At 42.5% G+C, this 27,716-nt stretch overlaps 2 protein-coding genes and 1 long non-coding RNA gene across 7 annotated transcripts; 2 read left to right on the top strand and 1 right to left on the bottom strand.

The window, feature by feature from the left end:
- The first annotated feature begins 653 nt into the window (after positions 1-653).
- Positions 654-16,662, top strand: ccdc120b (coiled-coil domain containing 120b). 2 transcript variants are annotated; one of them, XM_004571922.5, is made up of 10 exons: positions 654-924; positions 10,259-10,358; positions 10,714-10,844; positions 11,471-11,572; positions 11,704-11,824; positions 12,019-12,078; positions 12,265-12,418; positions 12,564-12,665; positions 13,010-14,047; positions 14,597-16,662. In XM_004571922.5, the coding sequence occupies exons 2-10, from the start codon at positions 10,310-10,312 to the stop codon at positions 14,691-14,693; spliced, it is 1,854 nt and encodes a 617-aa protein (XP_004571979.1). In that variant the 5' UTR covers positions 654-924; positions 10,259-10,309; the 3' UTR covers positions 14,694-16,662. The 2 variants fall into 2 exon arrangements, with proteins under 2 accessions (XP_004571979.1, XP_004571978.1); XM_004571921.5 differs by having other exon boundaries at positions 656-924; positions 11,701-11,824.
- Positions 16,663-18,636: 1,974 nt separating this feature from the next.
- LOC101464872 (SRSF protein kinase 3) lies at positions 18,637-27,674 on the top strand. 4 transcript variants are annotated; one of them, XM_012924908.4, is made up of 15 exons: positions 18,637-18,769; positions 19,654-19,905; positions 19,987-20,095; positions 20,183-20,270; positions 20,552-20,639; positions 20,802-20,908; positions 21,041-21,206; positions 21,323-21,348; positions 21,455-21,511; positions 23,144-23,474; positions 23,664-23,761; positions 25,837-25,944; positions 26,073-26,142; positions 26,218-26,310; positions 26,465-27,674. In XM_012924908.4, exons 2-15 carry the CDS (start codon positions 19,686-19,688, stop codon positions 26,647-26,649), a joined length of 1,746 nt encoding a protein of 581 aa, XP_012780362.3. In that variant the 5' UTR covers positions 18,637-18,769; positions 19,654-19,685; the 3' UTR covers positions 26,650-27,674. The 4 variants fall into 4 exon arrangements, with proteins under 4 accessions (XP_012780362.3, XP_012780361.3, XP_076739876.1 ...); XM_012924907.4 differs by having other exon boundaries at positions 26,073-26,310; XM_076883761.1 differs by having other exon boundaries at positions 26,073-26,310; positions 26,415-26,627.
- LOC143418585 (uncharacterized) lies at positions 24,472-27,192 on the bottom strand. The gene is made up of 3 exons (XR_013098593.1): positions 27,064-27,192; positions 25,851-25,957; positions 24,472-24,618 (listed from the first exon to the last, which is right to left on the bottom strand). It is a non-coding gene; the product is annotated as an uncharacterized LOC143418585 (long non-coding RNA).
- Positions 27,675-27,716: the final 42 nt, after the last annotated feature.

Here is a 27,716-nt window from a genome sequence, read left to right as displayed (position 1 = left end):
ACTTGGCTGGTAACAGGTGTTTAACAGGTCCTTTTTTGTTTTGAGACACTTTTTTCGCCCGTTATTTGGTGATGTGCTGAAAAAAAATATTTTAATTAGTATAAAGCTGTTTCTGGATCGGATATACTTCTTAATACTTACAGTGAATTTTCTTACAACATTTGAAGCCCTGAAATTAGTCCAATATTAATCCAATCCGAAACATTAAAAAGTTAGCACTTCAAAGGATATTGAATGCGTTTTTTTAATACTAATAACTGTCAGAGTTCCAGAAAATCTGGATCTCTTTGTATAAAAGAAATCAAATCATTATTGACGTTTATTGCAACTGAAGTTATGGAATTAAGGATGGAAGAACGCAATAAACTTCCCATTAAAAAGCCATGTTGGGCTGCTATAATTTGGTATGGTGCGGTCCAAATTATCTCTGACATAGAAAGCAGTAAAACTAAAACGACTATTTGAATTTTTCGAGTTGAACGTATCAATTTTTAAATCTGGAAAAAAAGTCTCTTGGGGGTTTGGAGAGGGTTACCTTGAATGCTGCACATGAATCCACGCTACTGTGCAACACCTGGGTTACATTCTTATTAGCGGATCGAGTGGCGCACATTGAAGGCATGTACCATCTGGGGAGGGGCATCGTCGCTGTGGTCGTGTTGGAGTCAGCTGGCTGTGTGAAAGAGAGCGTTTTCATGCCGCGCAGAAAGCAGGTCTGTTGAGATGCGCAGAGCTCCGACGCAGCGGAGGTCGCGAGGCTGCTGGTGAATTACAATTGGGATAGTGAACCATCATGAACGGGCAGCTCTTTTCCGTGGATCTCCGCACATTTTGCCAATAAAAACAAGCAGGAATGATTTTCCTCCCCCTGCTTTCGCTCCAGAGAACCATGGAGACCTCGCAAGGCATCAGTCATGCTCTCTGGTAAGAGGGGATTCTGCTCCAATATGTCCTCTTCCATCCTAAATGGGCGTATTAATTAATAGTTACCAGTACGGCTTTTTTAAAAAATGAGATATTCTCTATAAAATGAAATGCATCGGCCTAAACGCGAGTCCGCAAAACGTCCTCGCATCTGTTCACGCATTTAGCTCGTGTGAAAAGACGTTTGTCATCGTGGCGGGCTGTGACACACCTGCGATGTGTTATCGCTTCCATAATGAGTCCGGTGCGTTTAATTATCAGCCGGTGCGCCGCCGTCTGCAACGGCTATGCAGATGCGGGGATCAGCGCAGACTGGATGTGCGAACGCGTGCTTTATGCTGAGCCAAATCACATGTCCGTACGATGAATGCAAGGACCGCATCAAGTGAGAGCCTTGCGTTTGTGTACGCGTTGTGCCAGAAAACAGTGCAACGGGTCGTTTGTGTGGCACGCTCGTCAGGAGGCAGGGGGTGGCAGAACTGCAAGAACGTCTCAAATTCAATTTTTAAAGGAGTGAAAATGTGTGCCAAGCTTCCCGGGAATGCACAACTTCTCCCCTGTTGCTGTATTGTTATGGAGCAAAAAAACAGACCCGAACATCTTGTTACTGCCGTCTCCTGGGCCTTATTGCTTCACTCCTCTCATTTATTAATACTGCTCGGTCACATGCAGCAGCGTTAAGCTCCTATTATTAACAGATCCCTGAGCGAGCCTGTCCGTCAGGATCCCTTTTGGTGGGGTGGGCTCGTAAAAATGTGTTGGTGCCTTTTACAGCGAGTCACTGTAGTCCACCTTTTGGCGTTTCTGGGAAACACCTCTGTTTTTTACAAGAGGGTTTTCCTTTGAAGCCTTATGCTCATTGCTCCTTTTTTATTTACAGTTGTTAGTGCAGGGACATGACATTTACAAGCAAAGGGGTTGGTGTGCTGGGAGACCATTCTCATGCTCAGTTTCCTCTTGATCACAGGGATTAGGATGAAACCAGTCATGTTAGTGTTTCTGTTCGCCTGTACAGTACAAAGCACTCCCTTTGGCTGTTGTGTTTCAGTACAGTTCAGTCACATTCCATGGACGTGGACTTTGACCCAGATAGCTTTGTCACAGTTGCATTTTTTTAAATAACATTTAATACCATTGCATCAAGGTTACAATATTTTTTCTTTTCTTTTTTTTAAACAATCCCCTTAAGACATGGGCTGACACAAATTTGAATGTGTAGTTCTGTAGTAGGTAACTGACAAAACATGCACGTTAAGTACAGAGTGTGAAAAGAAACACTGGCTGCTTGATCTGGTTAGTCGTTTCACTACTTCTTACTAGCACATAGACATAGAGTCAAAATGAGAAACATTTAGCTTCATCTAAAGTATCTTGTTGCTAGAACCAAGGAATAAAGTCTGATCAAGCGACTGTAGTACTACAGATGGGGGAGCGTATTCACCTACTTTTCTTCAAAACACAAAAAAATCAGATCAAGGTCCTTTAGTGTGTAAATATTGAATGTAATGGCGTGGCTGCTGTGGCTGCACTTCATAAGTCTGAGCGAAACAAAAGCACTGAACTCTTTCCAGAATCAGCAAAGTGGATTACAGCAAGCCACAGAGCATTAAAAACAGCGTTGGACATACAGAAATCCCTCCAGGTGTTACAGACCAAAGGAAAAATGTATAGCAATAATCCCCTCGGACATTAGAGTCACATTCCTTTCTTTATTACTGCACCCTCCTCTCCTCCAACCTCAGCTTAGCGGAATCCAGGTGGATAGCAATCACTGGGCTTTGCTTTGTTTTGCCTGTGGTAGTTGTGTCAAACATACAAAGGTGAGCATCAAGGCCCGGGGAGGGAGAGAGGACGAGCTATACGATTGGTCAGCCTTGGCTAAGCTGCCCTGCCTTGTGCTGATAAGTGCATTATAAATCAGTATTTCATGGATATAGAGAGCAAAACGAAGAGATCACATTGGTGCGTGGGGTTGGTTGGAGGGTCACCTGACCCCTGCATAAGCCCTCCATCCACAGTTCTAGGGGTTGCTCAGGTGGAGGCAGCTCTGAATCAGCCGTATGTCTGACCTTGTCCAATCTCTTCTTTGTTGAATCATAAATTACATCTTCCTCCTTCTTACATTTCTATCCCATCCTTACAGGGTCCTTGGGGTCTGATAGTCAATGTTTGGGAGTTGCATTACTGTTCTCCTATAGATTAGATCAGTATGGCTTTAGACACGGAGAAATGCTGTCCTGGTGCACCAGTGAAAGCAGTGAGACACTGCTTTGTAACAACTGACACAGACAGTGGTGCAAACTGTAGTTTTTAACTGTCTGCTGCCTATTAACTTCTCAGGAACCAGCGGGGGATCCTCATGCTAGCCTAACAGGAGCTGTGTAGTTGTAACCCTCCTCTGGTTCACATGTGTAAGTTGACAACAGCAGCAGCTGTGTCAACACCAGCGGTCAACATGAGGGCTGCTGGCCTCACCTGCCCATAGTTAGCTGGAGGTGGGGTTTCAGCTGCTCCTTTATACCACAGCCGCCTGTTGAAAGAGACCAATAAACCTGCTGTGCAGCATATGGTGGTGCTGCAAAAGCTCCTGCCGCACTGTATTAAGACTTGTAGTTTTAAGTCTTGAATATGTGTATTATAAATTCTCAACAATAGCTTTTCCTGTTCCCAGGACTCTTGGGCCACATGAAAGCTGACAGTAGAGAGAGAGTGAATCTGTTTAAGAGCCGAGAGCCATCGTGTTTATCAAGGGAGACGACGCATAAAACTGTTGTCTGTAGGAATGTAGCTTTGCTGTGAATATTTCAAGCTAATATGCATCACTTCTAAGCTGACGAGAGAGCATTATGGCTCCTTGTGTGGACACAGGAGGATCAGAGCTACGGTACGGGCTTCAGTGTTTAGCCCGTCTAGAATATTAAACTCTTCCTCGATTTGCATTTGAGTGATACGAGCTGCACAGGGCAGCTCGCTCTCATCGCACGGCTCATGTTTTCATCGACACGGTTCCTTCAGTGCTATCTGTACCACCATCCACAGCCCATACGCATGCTCGGCCAACAAGTGTTTGAAGCTGTGGTGTTTAAAATCTATATCTCCTCAGATTCTGTGAGGGCGGCTGTGGTTCAGGAGGTCGTTGTCATCCGTTAATCAGAAGGTCTGTGGTTCAATTCTGAGCTACTCCAGTCTCCATGTTAAAGTGTCTTTGGGCAAGATGCTGTACTCCTTTGTGGGTGATAGAAAGTGCTGGAAAAAAGCATCAGACGTATGTCATGTCGGGAAAAGGGTTCATGTAGTAGTGCATTTACCATCTCACTCATGCTCCCCCCCCTGAAGTGTGTTGCAGTCCTGTATTGTCACACCTGTGCCTCTGCACAGCAGGTGCTTACAAAGCTGGCACTTAACTTAAGGTAGTGATGCATCTGATCCCCTCAGGTGTGTTATCTGTTACGTGTGGCCATGGTGGATCTGTTGCAACTGGTCTTCACCTTTCCTCTAGCTGCTATTACACAGTGATTACTGCTATGGTGTTTTAACCATAGCCCCATTGTGGTGTCTTTGCATTCTTTCTGTAGTTATAAACACCTTTATAACAAGATGCACTGTAGGTTCAACCACTGCTGAACAGCAGGAAAAATTAGGAGTAGCCTACAACCAGCCAACAAACATTTCATAGATGTCATTTAGGTGGGTAAGGGATGGTGAATAAAGGTCTTTAAGGTATTTGTTAGCCATGTCTGCTAACCCTCCCATAATAGGCCGCTTTTACCCACAAGTCTAAATAACTGGAGGTTATCAGGTGGGTTTCACCCTAATGTAATAAGCTGGAATGTACAGTTATTCCTATTATTTCAAAGTAAAGCAAATGTACTAGTTGGTTTGTGGTTTGTTGTGGACAAAACTAATGGTACAGTTAAAAATTTCAGGCACAAAACACAGAAAGGGGCCATTGCAGAATGATTTTAATTTTTGCTCAAAGACATTACTCTGAAGAAACAACCTGACATTAACAATTACAAATAACTGAGAAAATTATCCATTTGTGAAGTAATTACACAAAAAAAATGATATTGAAAGTTTCAAGCCCTTTTCATTACGGTCACATTGATTGAGGTCTTCAATTTGTCATCATAATGCGCTGCCAAAACATGTCTGCCATATTTCAGCTGCTATTCAATTGCATAACAGAAACAGAACAGATTATTTCACACACTATTTCATGATTTGGTGTCCCCAATTTATGTGGCACTGAATTCCTTCTTCAGGACATAAATTAAATGCAGCTTGCTAAGGAATTAAACTTTATCTAAGTAAGAGGAAGAATGTGTTGTTTCTTGCTAGGATGCTCATTGTAAGACTATAAAAAGGAAGTGTGAGACGTATTGTTATAGTAGCAAAGATGAACCAGTGATATCTGCACTGAGGACTGAGGTTTTAGTGTTTTTATGATGACAGAGTGGGCACATTTAGTTTTGTTTAACAAAAACAAAAGGGGGGGATTGCACTGAATTTCCTTGGAAATGTTTTGGTTGCTGGACAAAGCCATTCTTAGGGGCATGGCAGCCTTTTGGCTCCAGCTGCCCAGCGACAGTCCAGATGAATACCAAATGTCTCAGTCTCCTCTCGACTGCTTCTCTCTGTGGGTTTACTGTTCGGCTGTTCAACAAAGAACAGACATGACACTGCCTTGTACACTCCCAGGTGAAAATCCCACTTGGTGTATTAGATTAACTGAAAATTTAATCATCATGAACTCGTTTTTGTGTAACAGGATTCATGTGATGAGCTTTTGTCTGCCACTTGCTTGTGTGAAAGGCTCCTGTTTGTCTGTCAATAGGAGGTCAAGCATGCGGGGGTTTTCGCATGTACAGGAGCAAACAGCACTTACTGGTTCACTTCCAGAACAGGAGCCAACGCAAACTCTGGAAGTATTTCAAGTATGTCTTCACAGAAAGTGAGCGTCGTGTTGTTTGAGGCAGGAAAACAGAACTCTAATGTTTCTGGCCTAAAAAAAAGCCAAAAATCTGAGCAGAGCTCTGAGACAGCTGCTCAGACTAACTGATAGATAAATGTTTCCTCTTGAAAGATGGGACACTGGCAGAAGCAATCTTTGGAAATGGTAATTCTGATCCAGCCCTTGAGGCCTTCCATCTAGATTTGTGGGCTGAATGGAGCCGTTTTATGATTTACTCGACTGGCAAGAAGACAGCAGGATGCTTATTTACGGCAGCGATTTGTGAGCAACGCCGAGCGAGAGGTTTTGGCAGAAAACGCGATCGCTATTTTTGGATGTCAAGTCTCTACTGGGCATTAGGGAAGAGGCTTTGTTTGTAATGAATCTCCATTATGTAGAAGAGAGTATATGAACCGAGCCTCACCTGCAACAGTTTAGTAAAAACAGTACATGTCTTAGTTTTTCCCCCCGATTATCTGTTGTTCCTTCTCAACAGATAAATAGATGATTATATGTAGAAGTTTTAAAATGATGTGAATTTTGTGTGAACCTTGACATTTATGACAGTCGCTTGGAGGAAATGCCACTGATTGCATTCTTCGCCGGCTTTGTTACTTATTCCAACACTTTGCTTCTGGCTCTGTTTCTCTTGCTTTTTTTGTGATGGTAGCTTTGAGCTTGTGAGGCATGAAACACACAGGGATTAGATTTCTCCCTCTGTATCTGTCCATACATTATTAATGCTACTTATCTCGTCTCATTTTCCTTCTCTTTGCAAATTAATTGGCTACTAATTGCATCCAAGGGCTAATTTTGGAGTATTTAGAGTATTACTCTCTTTCAGAAGGCCTAGTCTGCAAGTTATGTTTGGACTCTAGATGAACTTACTCTCAAAATGTTCTCTAGAACTCATTAAATCCTAAATTTATAATCTTGCATACCGTCATAACTGGGTTTATTGTGGTTTCATTTAAATTGTTGCTATCACCTGGTGCCTTTTTTTTTCTGATCTAAGACATTTTTTTGTCTTTTCTCTTTCTGAGTCAAATATTCTCCCACAAGTCTGTTGTTACAGAAACTAACTCGTAATTAGTGATACAGTTTTTAAATACCTGAGCAGAGGGACAGCAGCGCCCCCTGATGGACCCTTGTGCCATCTGATCGAATGCTTTTTTTTTGTTTGTGTGTGTGTGTGTGTATGTGTGTATATATATATATATATATAATATATATATATATATATAAAAAACACCCAGCACGCCCCTGCGGGCGGTTTATCCTTCAAGCTCGGGTCCTCTACCAGAGGCCTGGGAGCTTGAGGGTCCTGCGCAGTATCTTAGCTGTTCCCAGGACTGCGCTCTTATGGACAGAGATCTCCGATGTTATTCCCGGGATCTGCTGGAGCCACTCGCCTAGCTTGGGAGTCACCGCACCTAGTGCTCCGATTACCACGGGGACCACCGTTACCTTCACCCTCCACATCCTCTCGAGCTCTTCTCTGAGCCCTTGGTATTTCTCCAGCTTCTCGTGTTCCTTCTTCCTGATATTGCTGTCATTCGGAACCGCTACATCGATCACTACGGCCGTCTTCTTCTGTTTGTCTACCACCACTATGTCCGGTTGGTTAGCCACCACCATTTTGTCCGTCTGTATCTGGAAGTCCCACAGGATCTTAGCTCGGTCATTCTCCACCACCCTTGGGGGCATCTCCCATTTTGACCTCGGGACTTCCAGGTTATACTCGGCACAGATGTTCCTGTACACTATGCCGGCCACTTGGTTATGGCGTTCCATGTATGCCTTGCCTGCTAGCATCTTGCACCCTGCTGTTATGTGCTGGATTGTCTCTGGGGCATCTTTACACAGCCTGCACCTGGGGTCTTGCCTGGTGTGATAGACCCCAGCCTGTATGGATCTTGTGCTCAGAGCTTGTTCTTGTGCTGCCATGATTAGTGCCTCTGTGCTGTCTTTCAGTCCAGCTTTGTCCAGCCACTGGTAGGATTTCTGGATATCAGCCACCTCCTCTATCTGCCGGTGGTACATACCGTGCAGGGGCCTGTCCTTCCATGATGGTTCCTCGTCTCCCTCCTCTTTCTTGGGTTTCTGCTGCCTGAGGTATTCACTGAGCACTCGGTCAGTTGGGGCCATCTTCCCAATGTATTCTTGGATGTTCGTTGTCTCATCCTGGACTGTGGTGCTGACACTCACCAGTCCCCGGCCCCCTTCCTTCCGCTTAGCGTACAGCCTCAGGGTGCTGGATTTGGGGTGAAACCCTCCATGCATGGTAAGGAGCTTTCTTGTCTTTATGTCAGTGGCTTCTATCTCCTCCTTTGGCCAGCCTATTACCCCAGCAGGGTACCTGATCACGGGCAGGGCGTACGTGTTGATGGCCCGGATCTTGTTCTTACCATTCAGCTGACTCCTCAGGACTTGCCTGACCCTCTGCAGGTACTTGGTGGTTGCAGCTTTTCTAGCGGCCTCTTCATGGTTCCCATTCGCCTGTGGGATCCCCAAGTACTTGTAACTGTCCTCTATGTCTGCAATGTTGCCTTCTGGTAGTTCAATCCCCTCAGTTCTGACTACCTTCCCTCTCTTTGTTACCATCCAACTACACTTCTCCAGTCCGAACGACATTCCAATGTCATTGCTGTATAGCCTGGTAGTGTGGATCAGTGAATCGATGTCTCGTTCACTCTTGGCATACAGCTTGATGTCATCCATGTACAGGAGGTGGCTGACAACTGCTCTGTTCCGTAGTCGGTATCCGTAGCCAGTCTTGTTAATGATCTCACTGAGGGGGTTCAGGCCTATGCAGAACAGCAGTGGGGACAGAGCATCTCCTTGGTAGATCCCGCACTTGATGGTGACTTGTGCTATGGGCTTGGAGTTGGCCTCTAGTGTTGTACGCCACATCCCCATTGAGTTCCTGATGAAGGCTCTTAGGGTCCCATTGATCTTGTACAATTCTAGGCATTCCAGTATCCAGCTGTGGGGCATTGAGTCATAGGCCTTCTTGTAATCAATCCAGGCAGTGCACAGGTTGGTCAGTCTGGTCTTGCAGTCTCGGCTGATTGTTCTGTCTACCAGTAGCTGGTGTTTTGCGCCTCTGGTATTCTTGCCAATTCCTTTCTGTGTCCCGCTCATGTATTGACCCATGTGCCTGTTCATCTTAGCCGATATGATGCCTGACAGGCGCTTCCATGTAGTACTGAGGCAGGTTATTGGTCGGTAGTTGGAGGGGACCGGTCCCTTCTTGGGGTCCTTGGGGATCAGGACCGTCCGACCTTCGGTTAGCCATTCCGGGTGTCTCTCGTTAACTAGCAGCTGGTTCATTTGTGCTGCCAGGCGCTCGTGGAGTGCAGTCAGCTTCTTTAGCCAGTAGGCGTGAACCATGTCGGGCCCTGGTGCTGTCCAACTCTTCATACTGGAGACCCGTTCTTGGATATCTGCCACTGTGATGGTTACTGGACCCTGTTCAGGGAGTTCGCTGTGGTCTGCCCTCAGATCCTCTAGCCACTGAGCATTGCCGTTATGGGTTGCGTCCTTCTCCCATATGCCCTTCCAGTATTGCTCCGTCTCCAGCCTTGGTGGTGCTGTTCTCTTATTGTTCCCTTGCCACTGAGAGTACACCTTTGCTGGTTCTGTGGAGAACAGCTGGTTTATTCTCCTGCCTTCTATCTCTCTGGTGTACCTCCTCAAGCGGCTGGCCAAGGCTGTGAGTCTTTGCTTGGCAGTTTCCAAGGCCTCAGGTATGGACAGCTTGCTGTATTTCTTATGCACCTTCTTTGTCGCACCTTTCTGCAACTCCGATATACATACATACATACATACATACATACATACATACATACATACACGTATGTACAGTATATGTGTATGTATGTATGTGCTGTGGCTGCTATTTCCAGTGCTCAGTTACAGTTACTTCATGTTACTTGAACCGAAAAATTAGTTTCAGTGATTGGATGTAATGCTTGGGGTGGCTGTAGCTCAGGAGGTAGAGCAGGTCAGTCTACTGATTGGAAGGCTGGTGGTTTGATCCCTGGCTACCTGAGTCTGAATGCCAAATATCCTTGGGCAAGATACTAACCCCAAGTTGCTCTCTGATGCATCCACTGGAGTATGAATGTTAGTTAAAAAGCATAGAAAACAGCTCCGGTGAGTGTGGCATATAAACGCTCCAGGAGAGTAGAAAGGCGCTATATAAGAATCAGCCCATTTGATTTACTTAACTCCTCACATAAGTCCAGTGTACTGGCTCACATTTGGGTATATTTCAAACAGGTTTTTGGCAGATTTCTAAAATATTTGTGTCTTGTACCTCCAGATAACACAAAGCTGGCTAATGATACATTTTAAACCTTCATCTCTCTTTCTCAGGTGAGGGTGTGGCTGAGAGCGTGAATTGTAAAGTCCCCAGAATTACATCACATGGAGGTCAAAGGACATCTGATCACATCCATGGGTTTGGGGGCTCCTGGTGAGTAATGATGACTATTCACAGTGTAAGGATTCACACTTCCATCTGTGGACAAGTCTGAAAAGGCTTGAGAAACCATCAGCTTGCTTGTTTTCCTGCCAGTTTTTTCTCTAGGGAACTGCCAGCTGAAAAAACATCTGTCTTTGTGAAGACCTTTTGTTCACATACTGCCACTACAGCTGCCAGATAATCTTATCAGAGCACTCTGAGAACAGACACCTTCAAAAACACGACACTGTGATACAGTATAAACATAACCCACAAGATTGCGTTTTTAATGAAATCACTGCCAGTTTGAGTCCACATCTGAATTTCACTGTGTGCAAAAGTGACTTTCATGCGTTGTGCCTCCTAGATGTTCAAGGCTGCCAGGATGGCAAGCTGCAGGCTGAGAGGATCGCAAGTCTGCAAGAGAGGAAGCAGACCTTGGAGGCTCTCCTCAACGCCAGAGTGGGAGAGCTCAAACAAGTCTGTTTGCAGGAAGCTGTGAGTCGATCTCGCTTCATCTTCGAAACGTAGCTCAGCTTAGATTCTCTCTCCGTACACCTCAAGCGATGAGTGGATAGCTGCAGTGTGGTTTAACAGCAAATTTAAGTCTTCTGTAAAAATGAGAATAAACGTGAACATCTGAGCTCAGCTGCAGCTAACAACTTGTTGAAAAGGGGATATTTTTCACAGACAAAATCTTTGCTTGATTGCTTCTGAGAGCCTGTCAGTGCATGTTAATGAATCCGCAGCTGCCTCAGCTTTTCTTTAACAGCTGTTCAACACGTCCCTGTTTTCAGCTGGATGGTGACTCATTCTATCTGTGTGCCTATTTATGGATTCAGAAGTTGTCTGCTCTGTTGTCAGTGTAGCTTACTTAGACATCTGAAGCACTTCTCAACTGCAGAGTTATGGTTCTGCTTTAGAGGTAAATGCTAAACGCAGCCAAATTATTGCTGGCATATATCTCGTGCCATATCTTGACCATTTAAGGAATTTTTATTTTTATTTTTTTTAAGAGACTTAAAGTAATCCGTTAAATGGTTATGACTTTATGAAACAGTTTGCACCTCAGTGGCCAGTGAGAAGGATTTCAGTAACTGGGGGCTAATCGATGTCCTCTACAGGAGCTGACTGGGAAATTGCCACGTGCTTTCCCATTGGAGACAGGAGAGAAACCCCCGCTGGTGCAGCGGAGAGCTGGCCTAGCGCCCATTGCCAAGGCAGAGGTAAGTCAACACCTTGAATATCAATTGTGTTTACGCAGTAGCTGTACCGTTTTGTGTGTGTGTGTGTGTGTGTGTGTGTGTGTGTGTGTGTGTATACTCAGTCTAACATGGGTGACTTTCCCTGGCAGCAGGATGAGGCTGCCCAAAGAAAGCAGATGAAAGCCATCTTCACGGGTGCTCTGTACAGACACTCGGAATCAGACCGAAACGTTCCAAATAGCAAAAGAACGGTCCATCGGGGCTGTCACACAGGTACAGTACCATGGCAACTAATCCCACACCTGCACACTTAAAGAACAACCCCCCCCCCCCCCCCCCCCCCCAAAGCTACACAATAACAATAGCACAATGCTGAAAACATCATCTTTGCACTTTTGCATTTTTGTTTACCTAAGCCACCAGGTGTCATGCTGCTTTGCCTACGACCTATATCCTTTGTGTTTCAGAGGACACTGTCATGTCAGAGAGTACAAGCTCCATGTCAGATTCAACATCCCATGACAATGGTGAGTCAACAGTCTCCGTGTGTATCCACATTCACCAAAGAAATAACTGAACCTCTGACCCAACATCATTCTTAAAACATGAGAATATGCAGTGTTATTAATGCTCTGCACCAAAAATTGCACTTTTAAGGCTTTTATTGAAAGTTGACTACATCAAAAGAAGATTTGTTGTTCTTCCTCCTACAGAGTCTTCACCGAGCGTGGCTGCAGACCAGCGATCTCTGTCTCAGCCACGACTTACTGCAGGCAGCCCTGACCACAGAATCAGCAGGAAGCTATCCCCAGTGGAGATTTATTACGAGATGAGGACACGACGCAACTCTGTCACTAGCTCTGTTAGGTGTGTATCTTAAGGTGACCCTGTGCAGCCTGCCTGCTCTGTTACATTCACAGCATAAGCACACAAAAGTAAATGATCAGGATTGTGTGGGTTACAAATGCTAATTGCATCTTGTGATTCTTTGTTTTTTGGTTTTCTTCCACAGCCCAACTCACTCTTTACCTAGAAGTGCTTCTAACGTTGAAGGCAGAAGTGTTCCAGCAACTCCTATGTTGGCCCGAACTGCTCCCATCAGCGTTCATGTCAGGTAATCTGTGATGCTGGGCTGCTTCTGTCTGATGCTGCACACCTCCCGCCTCCTGTGATAACTGTATGGTTGGAAATGGCTTAATGACTTAGCCAAATGAAGACAGAGACTTCAGGTTGTAACTGCGATTAATGTCAAATTCAGCTACCAGCAAAGGTTTTTAATTCTTTGGACTTTTGGCATAAAAAATTTTCCTTTTTTAAAAGGTAACTTTTCTGTGAAATTCAGTTACATGGATTAGCTTAAAGCTGCTGTCACTCACTCTGCTGTATCTAAAGTTCTTTAGTTTCCTCTCTGATTACTTTGCGCTGCTGCTGTGCTCATTTGCTGTGCTCATATCTTAGGTCAGATGCATCTGGTGGAAATGGGCTGAAACAGTGGTCTGGCAGCCTGGATGTGCCGTACATGATTCCGTTGGCTCAAGAAGGTTCTTCCTCTGACCGCCGCAGCTGTCCGTACAGCTCCCGAGCCAGGCGCAGCAACAGCTCTGAGGCCCTGCTGGACAGATCGAGCCTTCCAGACGACCCAGCCCCTAGAAACGGCATGCCGCAGAGAGGAGGGCCCTACAAGAGTTCGGAGACGCTGACAGATGGAAAACTGCGGCATATTCACTTGGGCAGCCCCGAGGGGCATGTGGACAGCTCTGTTGAGCAAGTCAAAATGCGTCTGTCTATGGGTGGCAGGGGAGCAAGCGGTGGCTACAACGAACTTTTGATGGACTATATCTGGGGAAAACAGCAGAGGATGCAAGTGCAGCACCATCTGTACCAGTCCACAGGAAGGATCTGGCAAGACATGTCCTCCCCTCGCTCATCCACTGCAGCAGTGCCTCCCCATGCCAATGGATTTTCCCATTCCCAGGTGCACCTTCCCAGTGCTGCACCTCCCTACAGTCCCATGGTCCTTAGAGGATCCCAAGCTGAACTACGCAGGGTCAAGGTCACCAGAACCAAATCTTGTGGACCTTTTATTCCTTTGCAGCAACATCCCCAAGATGCAATTCTACTATCAGCGTACGAGTCCCCCCTTCCTGTTTCTGGAACCACCACATCATCCATTCCCAACCTGCACCCTTACCAGACTGATTTGTCTGGTCCCTCCTTCAACCGCAGACCCCCACAGTTTTCTCTTCCTACTCCAGAAGACTCAACAAGAAGCCTGCATAAAGCCCTGGCTCTGGAGGGCCTTAGAGACTGGTACCTAAGGAATGCTCTTGGCTATCCTACTGCTGCCCCAAAGGGTCACGAGGCAGGGATCTCTCGTCTTTCACACCCACACCCACTGGTGCACCAGGCCCAGTCTGTTCAAGGTGAACCAACTAACCTCCAAAGGCCTCAGATACCCCAGTCAGCCAGCTTCCATGGCCACCCTCTCCATGGAAGGTCAGTATTTTTTTTTAAATGTGATTCACTAGCTGATGTTTATACTCAGAAAACCTTGCACTTTTCCTAAAGACACAGTTGTTTTCATGCTTGGATTTTAAGGTTATGTACAGCATGGATGCATTACTGAAATCTGTGTGTTACAGATGATTTGTCTGTCTTCTTAGATGTTGGCAGCAATGCTTCCAACAGATGCTGGTGCTGTTACACTCACTCTGCCCCTCAGCCAATCCATCTATCATCCTCTTTTACAACTGACACTGTGTTATTTTCTTTTTATTATTTATTTTTTTGGGCTTGGTCAGCATTATCGCCTGCTGCTGGCAGCGTCATGCCAACACTCTTTGTTGTTCCTGATTGCTTCCAAGGATGGGCCTCTCCAAGCTCTGTTATAGTCTTGCACACTTTTTCCCCCTTTTTTTGTGGGCCCTAAGAAAATTAATTTCTTAGTGGTTTTACTGCATGCTTCTTGTGGTGTTTATTTGTTTCCTCTCTTATTTTTTATTTTTTTGGGAGTGCAATATTGACTTGTTTTACCTCCCCCCACAGGTCGATGGAGTTCTCTCTCTATCAGGAGACATCTGATCCACAGATGCAAGAGGTGACTCCAAAGGAGCCCAGTGCTGACCCAGGCACCTTGGTCTGAAGCAGCAGCAGCACTCATGCACACATCAATGCACTACATACGCAAAAACAGTGTAGCTTCACATGGACTCCGATATACTACTCCAAAAATTAAGGGAACACTTAAATCACATGCTGTATCTCGATGAATTAAATATTCAAACTGAAAGTCTTTATGACACACACTGTGTAATTTGTTGAGAACAAAATAATGGAACAATATAGTTGGAAAGCCTTCTGAAGGCTGGATTCAAAATGACAACAAAAATCAATGTTATAAATTGTTCAAGTGTTCGCTTTATTTCTTTTGATCAGTTTAATTCCACACACAAGTTGATTATAATGTGACCTCAGCAGCATTGAAAAACATGACCACCTCAGCAGAAAGAGACTGAAGTAAATGACAAACTGTAGCTGTAAAGTTGGAAAAAGCCTGGGCAAGCTCCCTGTGTTATACCTGATTTTTGCCAATATCAATGTCAACCCCAGTGTTTTGTGGCTGTACACGGGTGCTGACTTGCAGAGCATCTAATACCAATATGATCATACTCTACTTCACATATAAATATTTCTGGTCCAACGCGAACGGCAAGATCCTTTCCTGAAATCCTGAAAAGTCTGCCGAGATATACTTTTTTACAGAATATATACAGCTGTAAAGTACTATTTTGTATCTTCTGAGATATAAAGAACTGTTATATTAAAGAGGTAATTTATTGCTCATTAACCATGTTATATTCAAAGATGTTATGAGCTCACATCATTTGAGACGTATTACATGCCAGTGAACGTGTGTTTGTAAATTATATAAACCGCAGAAACATGCTTCAGTCCTCATCTGCCGTTAACGTCACAGCCATTTGTATTTTTCATATTTGATAAAAGTGAAGTGGGCCATGAACTGTAGCGTAATGGTGTAGCAGACAGGAGTGCCTAAATGTTTAATATCAAAACTAAACCTTGGTTAGAAAAACTTTAAAGTTGCTAGTATTAAGACTGTGTGAGATTTAGTTTTTAAAAATCAGACTAAAGCGTATCACAGTGTGACTCAGTTTGGGTATTTGGAATGATGTCATTTGTATTTTGGTGTTTTGGGGGTTTCAGCTCAGTGCTGGTTGATAAATGTAGCCTTCTCTGTGCTGACCTTAGATCAGTTTAGGACAAACCTTAGGGCTGTAGTGAGACCTTCTGTATGGCAGTAGCACTTGACTGTGTGACAAGAAATAACTCGTATCAAATTAGTTTTTTTTTCTGCATTCACTTGCGGAGGATTTGATTGTCATACAGAGCACTTTATGAACATCTTAAGCCTTAACCCCTGTGAAATTGTCACCAAGATAGATAACAGTCAATAAGAAGGTTTTTCTTTTCTTTTTGGTCTTCAAACATCTGTTGAAGGTCTGGGTGGTGGTCTGTACATAGTGGCTTGTACTGATGAGTCTCAAGCTAATGTTCTATTCCCATACTAACAATGTAATTTTCCGAACTAACCGCATAATAAGTATAATCAAAATAACCTGCCCTACTCCTTCAACCCCACTTCCCCCCCAAGTGAGAACTATTTAATTGGTTATAAAAAATTGAGGATGACCATGTGACCAGAATAGGGCCGCTGCAGTACTGAATGGTGGTGTGAGCAGGTCTCATACCAGTAAATGTCTTTGTGAGAATACATGCTGTTTGTATTTGTAAGGAATCTGTTTGACATGTTTGCTTTCTTTTAAATATTTTTTTTAACATTGTGTCATGTATCTTTGTATATCAGTAGCATTATTACATTGTTTTCACAATCAGCCTGGGTAGCATTTTGCAATGTACACTACAGAAACCAGAAGAAGTAAACTGAAAATATTTGTATTGTTGTAACAACATAGCATGTTTCTTTCATGGTTTTAATATGATTTTGCCTTTTTTTCTGTATTTGATCTTCAGACTCATCTGAATGTAGTTTTCTTTTGTGTGTGCTTGTGATGTTTTTGCTCAGTTACAAACTGTAGCACACTGTGGAACATGAACCTCGTGTCTACGCCTGTCTGATGGGTTCACATCCTCTGTTTCCTGCTTCATAGAGCTCCTTCCAGCTTGTTAAAGACTGAAATCAAAGACCAAACTGCTGTGCACTGGGGGTCATAAAGGTATTTTTCATATAATGTACTCTAAGTTCAAAAGAAATAATATAAATTTAGCTCTAAAGCAAATGTATTCAAACTATATTATATTTATGAACCTATAACGTTTTGTAGCCATCTACTGTAGCCCTTTCTCATCAGTGCAGGAATTAGTAATGTATGTTTAAAATTTCATTAAGCTGTGTGATATGTTTAATATTTGGTTATACTTTATATTTTCTTTATTTCTTAAAAAAGAAAAGATATTTAAGTGCAGCTGTTTTCTCTTTTCTTCTCTCTTTATAACCAGGCCTATGAAGTTAGGCTAAACAAGGCCTGCTCTGTTCTGTATGTATGAGATCTAAATAAAGTGTCATGTTGAAATCAAAATTCAAATGTGTTTGTACTATATGCAGCAAAGTTGTGCTGAAAATGACCTGTGGTTGTACTCTGTGCTAAACCTACCACTTCTAAACTATTAACCAGAGTATATAATGAAGAGATAAGTGGATTTATCAAAATGGTATAACCTCAACACCAGTGCAGTTCTTGGTAATTGATTAGTGCTAGTGTGATAGGATTTCCTATTTTCCAAGTACACTGAAATGTCTTAAATTATCTTTTTGGAAATGGAAAAAATATACACACATTCACTGTGAAAAATGAAAACTGACCCAAAATGCTTTGGAGGCACATTTACATTTAATGTCTAAAAACAAAACAAAACCCTAGTTTAAAATAAAGATGAAAGGAGGATTTTGTTGTTTTAATGAAGTATTGCAGAAAGTAAAAATCACAACAATTTAGTGGTCATTAAAATATGTTCAAAATCATGGCGCACTGCTCTCCCCTACAAAAGCTGCCTTTTGCATATAATAATGCAAAATAATTTCCCCCAGGGATCAATAAAGTATTCTGATTCTGATTTATAGGTTAAAGTATCTGCAGTACTGGTAAATACTGGTCCTGTATTTACTTTTAAAAATAAATAGAAAAAAAATATATATATATATTTGCAGTGTTGCACAGCACAAGCGCAAAGTCAAATGGTGGAGAGTCCCAGATATAAACCTAGTGGGAGTATCCCCCCACTAGGTTTATATCTGGGACTCTCCACCATTTGACATTAGAACTGAAGAAGCTTCTCGGATGAGAGGTGAAACGTCTTCAAGCAACTTAAAGAAGTCCAGACGCTTTTCTTTGCAAGCTCCTTTGACTACGATGACCTGGATGACTGAGAACCTTCACAGACATAAGCGCAATATCCATTTTTTTTTTTTTTTACATTTCCTGTTGCTCCAATGCATGTAATCACCAGTTACTTTTTACTGCGTTTTCTTTTTTTGTTTGTGTTTTTTTTTTTTTTTTTTTTACAGGAACATACTGAGTAGCATTCTTCTCAAAATGAAAACTTGTTGAAAAGTTGAATACAAAGAAATAAGAAGACAAGCTCCTTACCACCTCTGTAAATCGAGCTAGTCGCTAGATAGCAATAATATTGTCAGAAATGCATGTCTGCTACATGCAGGCAGGAGCACTCTCTCAGTCTTAAGCTTCTGCTCGACTCTGCTTATGAATCATTAAAGCAATGGTTGGGACTTCCAGTCATTCAATCAATAGTTGTAACACATTAGTATGGATTTCAAAATGTTATTTGGTTTTCATTTGTACCTATTTTCAGTAATATCAACTTTAATATCAGCAGATTAACTAGGCATATAATTATTTTCTTTCTCTCTTTTTTGACATATTTTTCAAGTCATCTATATTTGACAACAACATAATAAAACTGGAAATTGTGTTTCTGGTGTGCCACCCCTATGAAAAAAATCCGGATGCGCCCCTGGTAGCAGGAGCGGCAGGCTGCTATTCCTGGACCTGAGTGTGTTTTTCCAGTCGCACAGAGGAGAGCGGGCTGAGAATGTCCTCGTGTCAGGCTCGTTCATTTCCCGCGTTACAAATACTAAAAGTGGATACATTGCACACAACGGTAAGTTGCTTCTTCCTTGAACGTGGCTGGGTATTTAGAGAGGGATAACGGTTTCCGAGTTGATGTACTCTCGACGTCTCCCACGGGGAAAAAAAAAGCCCTTTCGGAATAAGTCTTTTCGAGGAAGAAATGGCAAATTTATCATATGTACAATACAAAATACCTTACAAAAGACATATGTGAATGTCACACACTGCAGAAGAATCTTTAGCTAGGCAGCATAAAGAGGAAGCAAGCCAAAGGGCTGTTTTCCCCTCTCTGTTTAAAGCTCCTTTCCTGTCAGTGAGCCGATGAATTTTTTTTCATTCGTTGCTAAAAAAGGTAAAATAAAAAAAGAGTAATTTTTAAAGTGACTTTTAGAAATTTCCTCTTGTGTCAGCCACCAATTAAAACTTTTATAACCACACACACAACGTTCAGCTATTTGTTGAATGCCACGAGAGCAGTCTAGCCTGCATGTATGTGTCTAGTTGTTTTACTGTCTTGCCGAAACTTAAGCGCTGTAACTGTGGTACAAATGTGAAGTAAAATGGACTAGTTTGCCATTGCTTGTTTACAGCAGTGGCTCCTGCACTGCAGCAGTTCATGCAATATCAGTAAGATTTCAGTTGCAGCTGGCTGGTGTCACGAGCTATTTACGTTGACATGCCATTCATCCAGCTAAAAATAATCATACGCATTCACTGGCTCTTTTAAAATGTCATTGCAGCAACCTACTGCACTCAGTAGCTAACAATACAAACCAGCTGCCAGACTCCAAGCCAGTGAACTCTTGCTTTACACATGCGGGAAATGATTTAGGACCTCCTTCCTTCTTGAACGTATGCAGATACATTTTTGTTATAAGCTTCCTGAGTGCTGCTGTCTTCTTGACCCTCCTCCAGCTGGGCTCGAGTTCATCAGGCTCCAGATAAACATGTCCTCATCGTATGCTGCTACGATAGCAGCGCTGATTACAACAAACTCTTTTAATCCACCCATCAAAACCAGGACCCACGCCACTTCTAACACAGCACGGACTCGTAAGCCTAGCCAGGATCACCGCTGCCCTCAAACTGTACAGAGGAATGCTGTTTCACCTGAGCCTCAGGGATTTTACGATGAGCAACAGGAGAATCCTGCTGACTATTGCATAGGTAGGTAAGACACCGACCCTGAAATCCAGCTCCCCTGGTTGAGATCTTCAATTTTCACATCTGCTGCGTATTTCATTGCAGGTGGTTACTACCCTGTAGAGATTGGAGACATTTTTGTTGACCGTTACCAAGTTGTTAAAAAGTTGGGATGGGGTCATTTCTCTACTGTGTGGCTCTGCTGGGATATGGTGTAAGTACAGGTTTGGTCCACTTGACTTTTTACACAACAATTATCAATATGATCCAGTAACTCACTGACATAATTGTTTGCATGCAGGAAAGGGCAATTTGTGGCTCTGAAGGTGGTGAAGAGTGCTCAAACATTCACAGAGACGGCACTGGATGAGATCAAACTTCTGAAATGCGTCAGTGTGGTCACATTGCTGTCAGATTCAAGTCATTTTGGAGTGCTCTTAAAACACTCGTGTAACAGAACTGGCTTAGGGTTAGGCTTAGTCTGGCCACGAGCAGAAGTCTGAGTAATCAGCGTGTTTAGTGGTGCAATGAACTGCAAAGGTTTTCTGCGATCATTTTGCTATTTTATGTCCATCACTGTGGAGTCACAATAATGTCACCATGCTATGAAATCATGTGTCCTCTTCATTTTTATTTATTTTTGTTCAATACGTACTTGTTTAATCATCAGGTAAGAGACAGCGACCCCAAAGATCCTAAACGAGACAGCATAGTCCAGCTCATTGATGACTTCAGGGTGACTGGAGTGAATGGAGAGCGTATCCTTTATAAAGATGGTCGATCACAATTATCTGCTCCGCAACTTGTAGTATTTCATTGAGTGGTGCAGATCTTGTAAGTGTATTCTGGCTTCTTCTAAATACCCAGGGTGTAATATTCAGGTTCTGTGGTATAAAAGCAGGTCCTTAATTGCTCAACAGATGTGTGCATGGTTCTGGAGGTTCTTGGGCACCAGCTGCTGAGGTGGATCATCAAATCGAACTACACAGGCCTCCCTCTTCCCTGCGTTAAGAGCATCCTCAGACAGGTTTTGTGCAATCCTTTATTCCAACCTTTGAAATGGTCCCCTGTCTATGACCACTATTTGAGGTTTTTCTGTAAACAGAAGATGTTCTGTCTTTGCCTATGTCAGTGATCTGATTACGGTTCCTTCTCACAGGTTCTTCAGGGTTTAGATTACTTGCACACTAAATGCAAGATCATTCACACAGACATCAAGCCAGAAAACATCCTTCTGAGAGTGGATGAGGTTTATGTTCAAAAGCTCGCGGCCGACACCAAGCTGTGGCAGATGCCCAGGTCTCCTGTATTCACCAGCACCTCAGGTTAGCGATGCTGTGCTAATAATTAGCCTACATATGACTCAGTTATATGGTGTCTCGGGAAGTACCTTAAACACATTTGTGCCTTTTCCCCCTCCTGATGTTTTTCCATTTGCCAGTGAACACAGTTTCCAGAGAAAAACAGGTGTGCAATATGAAATATATTCCTCTGATATTATTATCTTATTAATACATTTTTATTCAGCTCTGATTGTATTATGACCTTTACTTTTATACTTTGATTTACTTAGAGTGCGCCCAAGTTACTCGGAAAGCTGACTGGGGTTTTCCACACTCTTGGGGAGTGGGTAAGATGGAGTTGGTGTTTTGCTTTTATACTGATGCATCCTATAAGCTCCTTCATCTTTGTCAAACTGTGTAACAACCGGTCTTCTGTACAAGCACACTACACTGAGACTTCTATCCACAGTGAGTGGATATGGGAAAAGTTACTGTTCATACTTGATTTTTATCAGCAGTTGCTGAGTTGCTGAGCAGTTGTGGCCTCTTCACCTCAGTCAGAAAATATGCTCTGCCTGTTTTTTTGCATTTGTAACATTCATATAATCAATAATTATGGCATTCATATTGCAGCATTTTTTTCTTACTACCCACTCAGGTGTGTGTAACTTTTACAGACAGTTCAGAATGCTGCAGCTCGCATTCTAACCAAAACCAGCAAGTTTGCCCACATTACTCCTGTCCTTGCCGATCTGCACTGGTTGCCTGTCAAATATCGTATTCAAATATCGTATTCAATTTAAAATTTTGTTGTTTACTTTTAAAATTACTAACAACACTGCACCCAGCTACCTTAAGGACCTTTTAAACCCTTATGCTCCTGCTAGGGCTTTAAGGTCATCGTCACAGTTACTGCTGGCTCAGCCCAGATCTCGACTTAAGACTAGAGGTGATCGATCGTTTGCTCTTGTTGCACCTGTGCTGTGGAACAATCTCCCGATTGGCATCCGGGCATCTGATTCTATTCATTCTTTTAAATCACAGCTTAAAACATATCTTTTTAAACTTGCCTTCTCCACCTTTTAATTGCTGGTTTGTTTGTTTGTTTGTTTGTTTGGTTGCTGTGACCTATTGACCTCTTGTATTAATTCCCTCCTATCTTTCTATTGGTGTCTTTTATTATGGTGGTACAGCTTTTATCTTGCTATTACCCATGTGCTGTAGTCATTCTTATTGGTAGCTTTTATCTATGAACATAACTCGTTATTTTTTTATTTTTTTTATCCGTTATCAATGTTTGAACCTTTTATTGTTTTATGTAAAGCACTTTGGTATGCCCAAGGCTTTTAAATGTGCTCTATAAATAAAGATTGTTGTTGTTGTTGTAGAGTTTGGGCAGAGATTGGAGAGCACGTTATATGTGTTCATTCTACTGTATTTTTCTTCCTTTCTCATCCTAAAGAGACACTGGAAAGAGGCGTTTGCAATATATGCACTGCAGTGGAGTACAGACAAGTAAAGAGCAGGTTATCATGTATTTAGAGAGTACAGCTCCTATGGTGTATTACTTATGGTATATATTCTACAGTAGGCAACTTACTGTGACTATCAGGACTGGGCACTAAGCAATGCTGAAACAGTAAGCAGACACAACTGGTTATTTTGATGTCCTTCCAATAGCCGCTGTTGTGGTTTCACCATAGCTTGTTGTCAGCAACCTGCTCTAAATCATGTGAAAACTTTATGATTCACTGCTGAGGTATGAAATATAAAAACAATGCTAAATACATCCACTGTTGTCTGTGCACTTAAGTACTAATAGAATATGAAACATCACTTGTAGTTGCATTATTCTGCATTTTTGCTGGATCTCACAAAGCAGGCATGGATTTGTGATAAATCACTAAGCACATTTCTTATTAATTTCTTCGGTCCATGCTCTCTGCTGATTGTTTTCCACTTATGACTGTGCCCTACAGTCCAGCAGGATTTCCAGAAGTCCAATTAAGCGACTGACGAGGAAAGACAGAAGCCGACGAGGCAAGCCTGATGTGTCCGTTTCTGTCGGTGCTACCTCTAGCACCCATGGCTCCACTTGTCACTCTAAGCTAACAGGTTCTAACATCACTGTAAGAAGACAGACTCTGCTGTTGGAAGACAGATTGAATTTAGCTGCACACAGCCTCAGAGACTCCTTCTGCTCGTGTCCAGACCTCAGCACAGATGCTGCTGTCTCTGGATCCAGATCATTGTTATTACATCAGACTGCAGACAGAGATTCTCTGCTACCTTCACCATCATGTCCACAAGGTGAGTCTAAGAAGATTTCTTGGAGGGAAAGTAACTCTAAAGCCAACAGTTTGTTCCTCTTTCTGTGGAAACTTGCATTTTGGCTCAAATCTGTACTTTGGGCTGTGTGTTTACATAAACTGAAAGGCTACATGGATCGTAAGTAGTAAAAGTACTTTCTTAGCTGTCATGTTGTTTTATGTACTTAAGGCACCAGTGACTCAGATGTTATTCTGGACCTACTGAAGCCTCACAATGCTGACAAAATCCTCATCAAGATTGCTGATCTAGGCAATGCCTGCTGGGTGGTGAGTGAATTTATTTTTATTAGGGAATATGTTTCTGTTTGTTTTTGATTTCTAGAGAATATCTGAATTCCAGATCACACGGTTGTTGCCTTTCGGAGTTTAGAGTTGAGTTGGTCTATGTCATACCATAAATTCAGCTGCAACTGCCCAGGGCTTTGTGCTTCAGGATTCTGGCTTTATTAAACCTTTAAGTATTTGATATTATAGTATTATTCCCACATTTAATCAAAACACACTCAGAACTTTGAAGTAAACTGCACTCTGTTTCATAAATGGCCACACGAGTGCATTAAAAATGCTTCTAAGTCATCATTATGATACAATGCAGCAGGTGCACGGCATGATAGCCATATTTACAGTGCCCTGTGGTGAAAACACAGCTGCCATATGTCGCTTGTGAGACTGTGTGGGCTGACATGTAGCTTAAGAGAGGCGTATGTAGCAATCTTGTGCAGTTCATTACAACTGATGGTTTCCATTTTATTTGTCCGAGTCAGAAAAACAGATCAAGATGCTGTTTTCTATGGTAACATTTTAAAAGCATGCAAGAAAAATGAAAAATTATTCTGTAGCCTATTATGGTATTTATCCCTGCTGTCAATGAAATGTCTATAGAATAATTATAATCTTTAAGGGTTCTGAATATAAACATATAGCCGCAGTGTCACAAGACTATTTTTTAAATGATATTTGTCAGGGCTTCAGGCGGATTGTTTTAACAAGTTTATTTACAGCACAAACAAACAAAACTGTCAAAGTTTAGGGTGAATGTTAGAGAAAGTCAGGAACAGGAACAGGTGAGCTGATCACTTGCAGGTGCATGGATCCAAAGGGCACGAACCAGGATTAGTCCCACCCTGAACACAGAAATCAACATGTCCAATATTCTCAGTTTCAGGTCTTCTTCTTCAGACACAGCAACTTAGAACTATTTTAGTAGCTGTGCCATTTGACTTTAAGATGAAAAGTTCTCAAAATTCAACAGCACAAAATGTTGTTGAAAAAGAAAAAATTTCCACTATAGTAGATTAAAATCACCCCTCCTTTATGCACATCTGCAAATCTTTGTACACGGATGGGGGCAGCTCCCTTACATTTACTGAGATTGGCAATTGACTGTGAGTTAATTAATGTGTGAAAATGGCTAACATTCTGTACAGCATCGTTGATCACCGATTCTAACTTGTGACAAAACAGATGACGATCAGGTTAGGATTGATTTAATCACTCAGGAATGCGGCTGTTTCTCTCTATCACCCCATCATAACCCTATACAGGAAGGTTGTGGTGGGAAGGTAATAATAATATATTAGAGTGACGAACATATAGACCAGAGTAGAGGGTAAATCACCAAATCTCCAAAGCAAATCCCACCCTGGCTGTACGTATGGCACTGTACGCAAACTCTGGACGTACTAAAACCTCACTACCCTTTGAACGAACTCTAATAACTTGGGTCATTCATGAACTTTTACTCCTATTATTGGATAAAGTTATGTTTATAACAAAATAAAATAATAAAGACATGCTCATCAACCTCAGTTTCACTCTGTGTTTAATGCCAGTCAGTAAATGTTAGCATGCTAATATGTTAAATTCCAGTTGTTCCTAAGAATAGTTATTTATCATAATTATTGAAATAATCTGGTCTGTCGTCATCATTATAACAGTGGCTTACACCAGCGGTCCCCAACCTTTTTTGCGCCACGGACCGGTTTATGCCCAACAATATTTTCACGGACCGGCCTTTAAGGTGTCGCGGATAAATACAACAAAATAAAACCAGTACCGGTTTATTCATAACACACGTGAAAAGACCCAGGAAACAGAGTTAACGATTAAAAACGATAACAAAGTCATGCTAAAAACCGATAAAAAACCCTGAAAACCATACATTTCACACCCGAGCCTCAACTCTTGTGGCCCGGTGCCAAACGACTCACGGACCGGGCCCAGGGGTTGGGGACCGCTGGCTTACACAACCATGTGCATATAGATTAAGGGTCACAGGTTTTTAATTTAACATAGAGAGATTTTGTGCAGCCTTGTATGCAGCTCATCTATCTTGTTGCCAGCACAAACACTTTACCGAAGACATCCAGACGTGTCAGTATCGTTCTGTGGAGGTCCTGATTGGTGCTGACTATGGCACACCCGCTGACATCTGGAGCACTGCCTGCATGGTGAGCTAAGTACCTGGATATAAGTGTAAAAACAAAATAAAAAAAGAAGAAAGAAATGAAGGTCACACATCTCATTGACATTCATAGATTCACTACAACCATTTTTATTTTTGTCCCTCTCTGTGTAGGCTTTTGAATTGGCCACAGGGGACTATTTGTTCGACCCACAGTCAGGAGCCACATTTTCCCGCGAGGAAGGTTTGTGGTGTACACAAATTTCTCTTGTCCTTGATTTATGTGCTTATAGTACGGTGTGTACTCATGTCCTTTCAGATCACATTGCCCACATCATTGAGCTACTAGGACCTCTTCCATCACAGTTTGCCCTCTCAGGGAGAAATTCTAAACGATATTTCAACTCTAAGGGTAATTTTGTGTCATTGTGCGATCACTTTGTTTGTTTTTTATTGTAGTTTGACACAGAAAGTTTTACCTATTTAATTAACTCTCTTTTTAATTCTCTTACGCAGTTCATCTTTTCCTTCCTAAAAGTGTTCTGGTCCGTTTTCCTTGTCTCCAGGACATCTGCGACACATCTCAAAGCTGAAACCATGGGGCCTGTTTGAGATCTTGCTGGACAAATATGAGTGGTCACGGGAGGAAGCTTTACAGTTCAGTTCCTTTCTCTTGACAATGTTGGAACTGCTGCCAGAGAAAAGAGCCACAGCTGCCCAGTGTCTAACTCACCCCTGGATTGCCTTCTAGACACACTGGCTTTGTGACATTTAGAGCCCAGTGAACTATCTCTGTGATGGGATTTGGTCAGCGGTGGGTGTAGCCTGGTGCTGGCATCATGAGCACAGCTTTTGATAATGTTTATTAGCCTGACTTGGGTTGTTTGGTCTTTTGTTAGCTGTCTAAGTTAGGCAATGACCAAAGTACAATTTTGTCCTACAAGAAAAGTGCCTCAAACCAAGCGTACAATATCCTTAAGTTTTGATAACAGAACAGAAGATTTGTTTTATTTTTTCTTCTAAAAAAGCAAATGAAGACCTCCCCTTCTTTATACCCAAGTATTGAAATGGCAACAGTGTAAAGCAGGATTTATTATCCCGCAAATATGTCCATCTGCGTACACATTTCCATTTGGGCAGAGGGGGGAGAAGGGTTTTCACCCACCCCAGATGTGCTCCAGTGCAGTCCTCCAAGATCCTAACTGCATGTCGCTGGATGCAGATGATGTAAGCATCTGCTGAATGCTGATTGGTTGACAAGTGGGCTGGAAAAGAGAAGGGAGCAACAGCAGAGTTCACCAGGAACAGGAGATAAAAACTTCAAAGATAAAAAAAAATGCGTAATGAAAAGCACAGAGAGTGGCTACAGTGGACATGTTTCATTGCTTTTACTACTCTGTTTCACTTCACCTCTTTCTATGTTGTAACTTTGCTTTTCTCTGTGGCTGGTTGATGGAAAAACAACAACATGAGCGACCCACAGACCAGTTGTACCACATATTTGTATACTGCCTCCATCTGGCAACAGAGCTCTCTGCAGGCAGATGGGCAGTCCCTGAACCAGAGTAGACAACAAATGCTCCCTCTGCTAGCTTATAAATCCCACTTAGGTCTGAGGTGTAGAAGGGGTGTCTTCACACAGCTCAAGTATCAAATTAAAATTATGAAATGTAAATAGGATAATTACCCACTAAGAATATCAGGGCAAACACCTACAAATGATAAAGGTGATTTAATCAACACACATATTTAACCCTAATAAATGATGAAATGCTATGCACAACAAACAGTGCGCCCTGTTTTTGTCAAGACTGAGCA

This window comes from Maylandia zebra, linkage group LG5, assembly GCF_041146795.1.
Source record: "Maylandia zebra isolate NMK-2024a linkage group LG5, Mzebra_GT3a, whole genome shotgun sequence".
Lineage (NCBI taxonomy): Eukaryota > Metazoa > Chordata > Actinopteri > Cichliformes > Cichlidae > Maylandia > Maylandia zebra.
This window is presented reverse-complemented; position numbering and strand designations above follow the sequence as displayed.

Bases quoted from the DNA above. Each gene is read 5' to 3' on its own strand.
- ccdc120b (XM_004571921.5), top strand. From the start codon at position 10,310: ATGGAGGTCAAAGGACATCTGATCACATCCATGGGTTTGGGGGCTCCT. The intron at 11,573-11,700 runs GTAAGTCAACAC...TTTCCCTGGCAG, and splicing joins CGCCCATTGCCAAGGCAGAG to CAGGATGAGGCTGCCCAAAG. The intron at 12,666-13,009 runs GTAATCTGTGAT...CTCATATCTTAG, and splicing joins CCCATCAGCGTTCATGTCAG to GTCAGATGCATCTGGTGGAA.
- LOC101464872 (XM_012924907.4), top strand. From the start codon at position 19,686: ATGTCCTCATCGTATGCTGCTACGATAGCAGCGCTGATTACAACAAAC. The intron at 19,906-19,986 runs GTAGGTAAGACA...ATTTCATTGCAG, and splicing joins TCCTGCTGACTATTGCATAG to GTGGTTACTACCCTGTAGAG. The intron at 20,096-20,182 runs GTAAGTACAGGT...GTTTGCATGCAG, and splicing joins TGGCTCTGCTGGGATATGGT to GAAAGGGCAATTTGTGGCTC.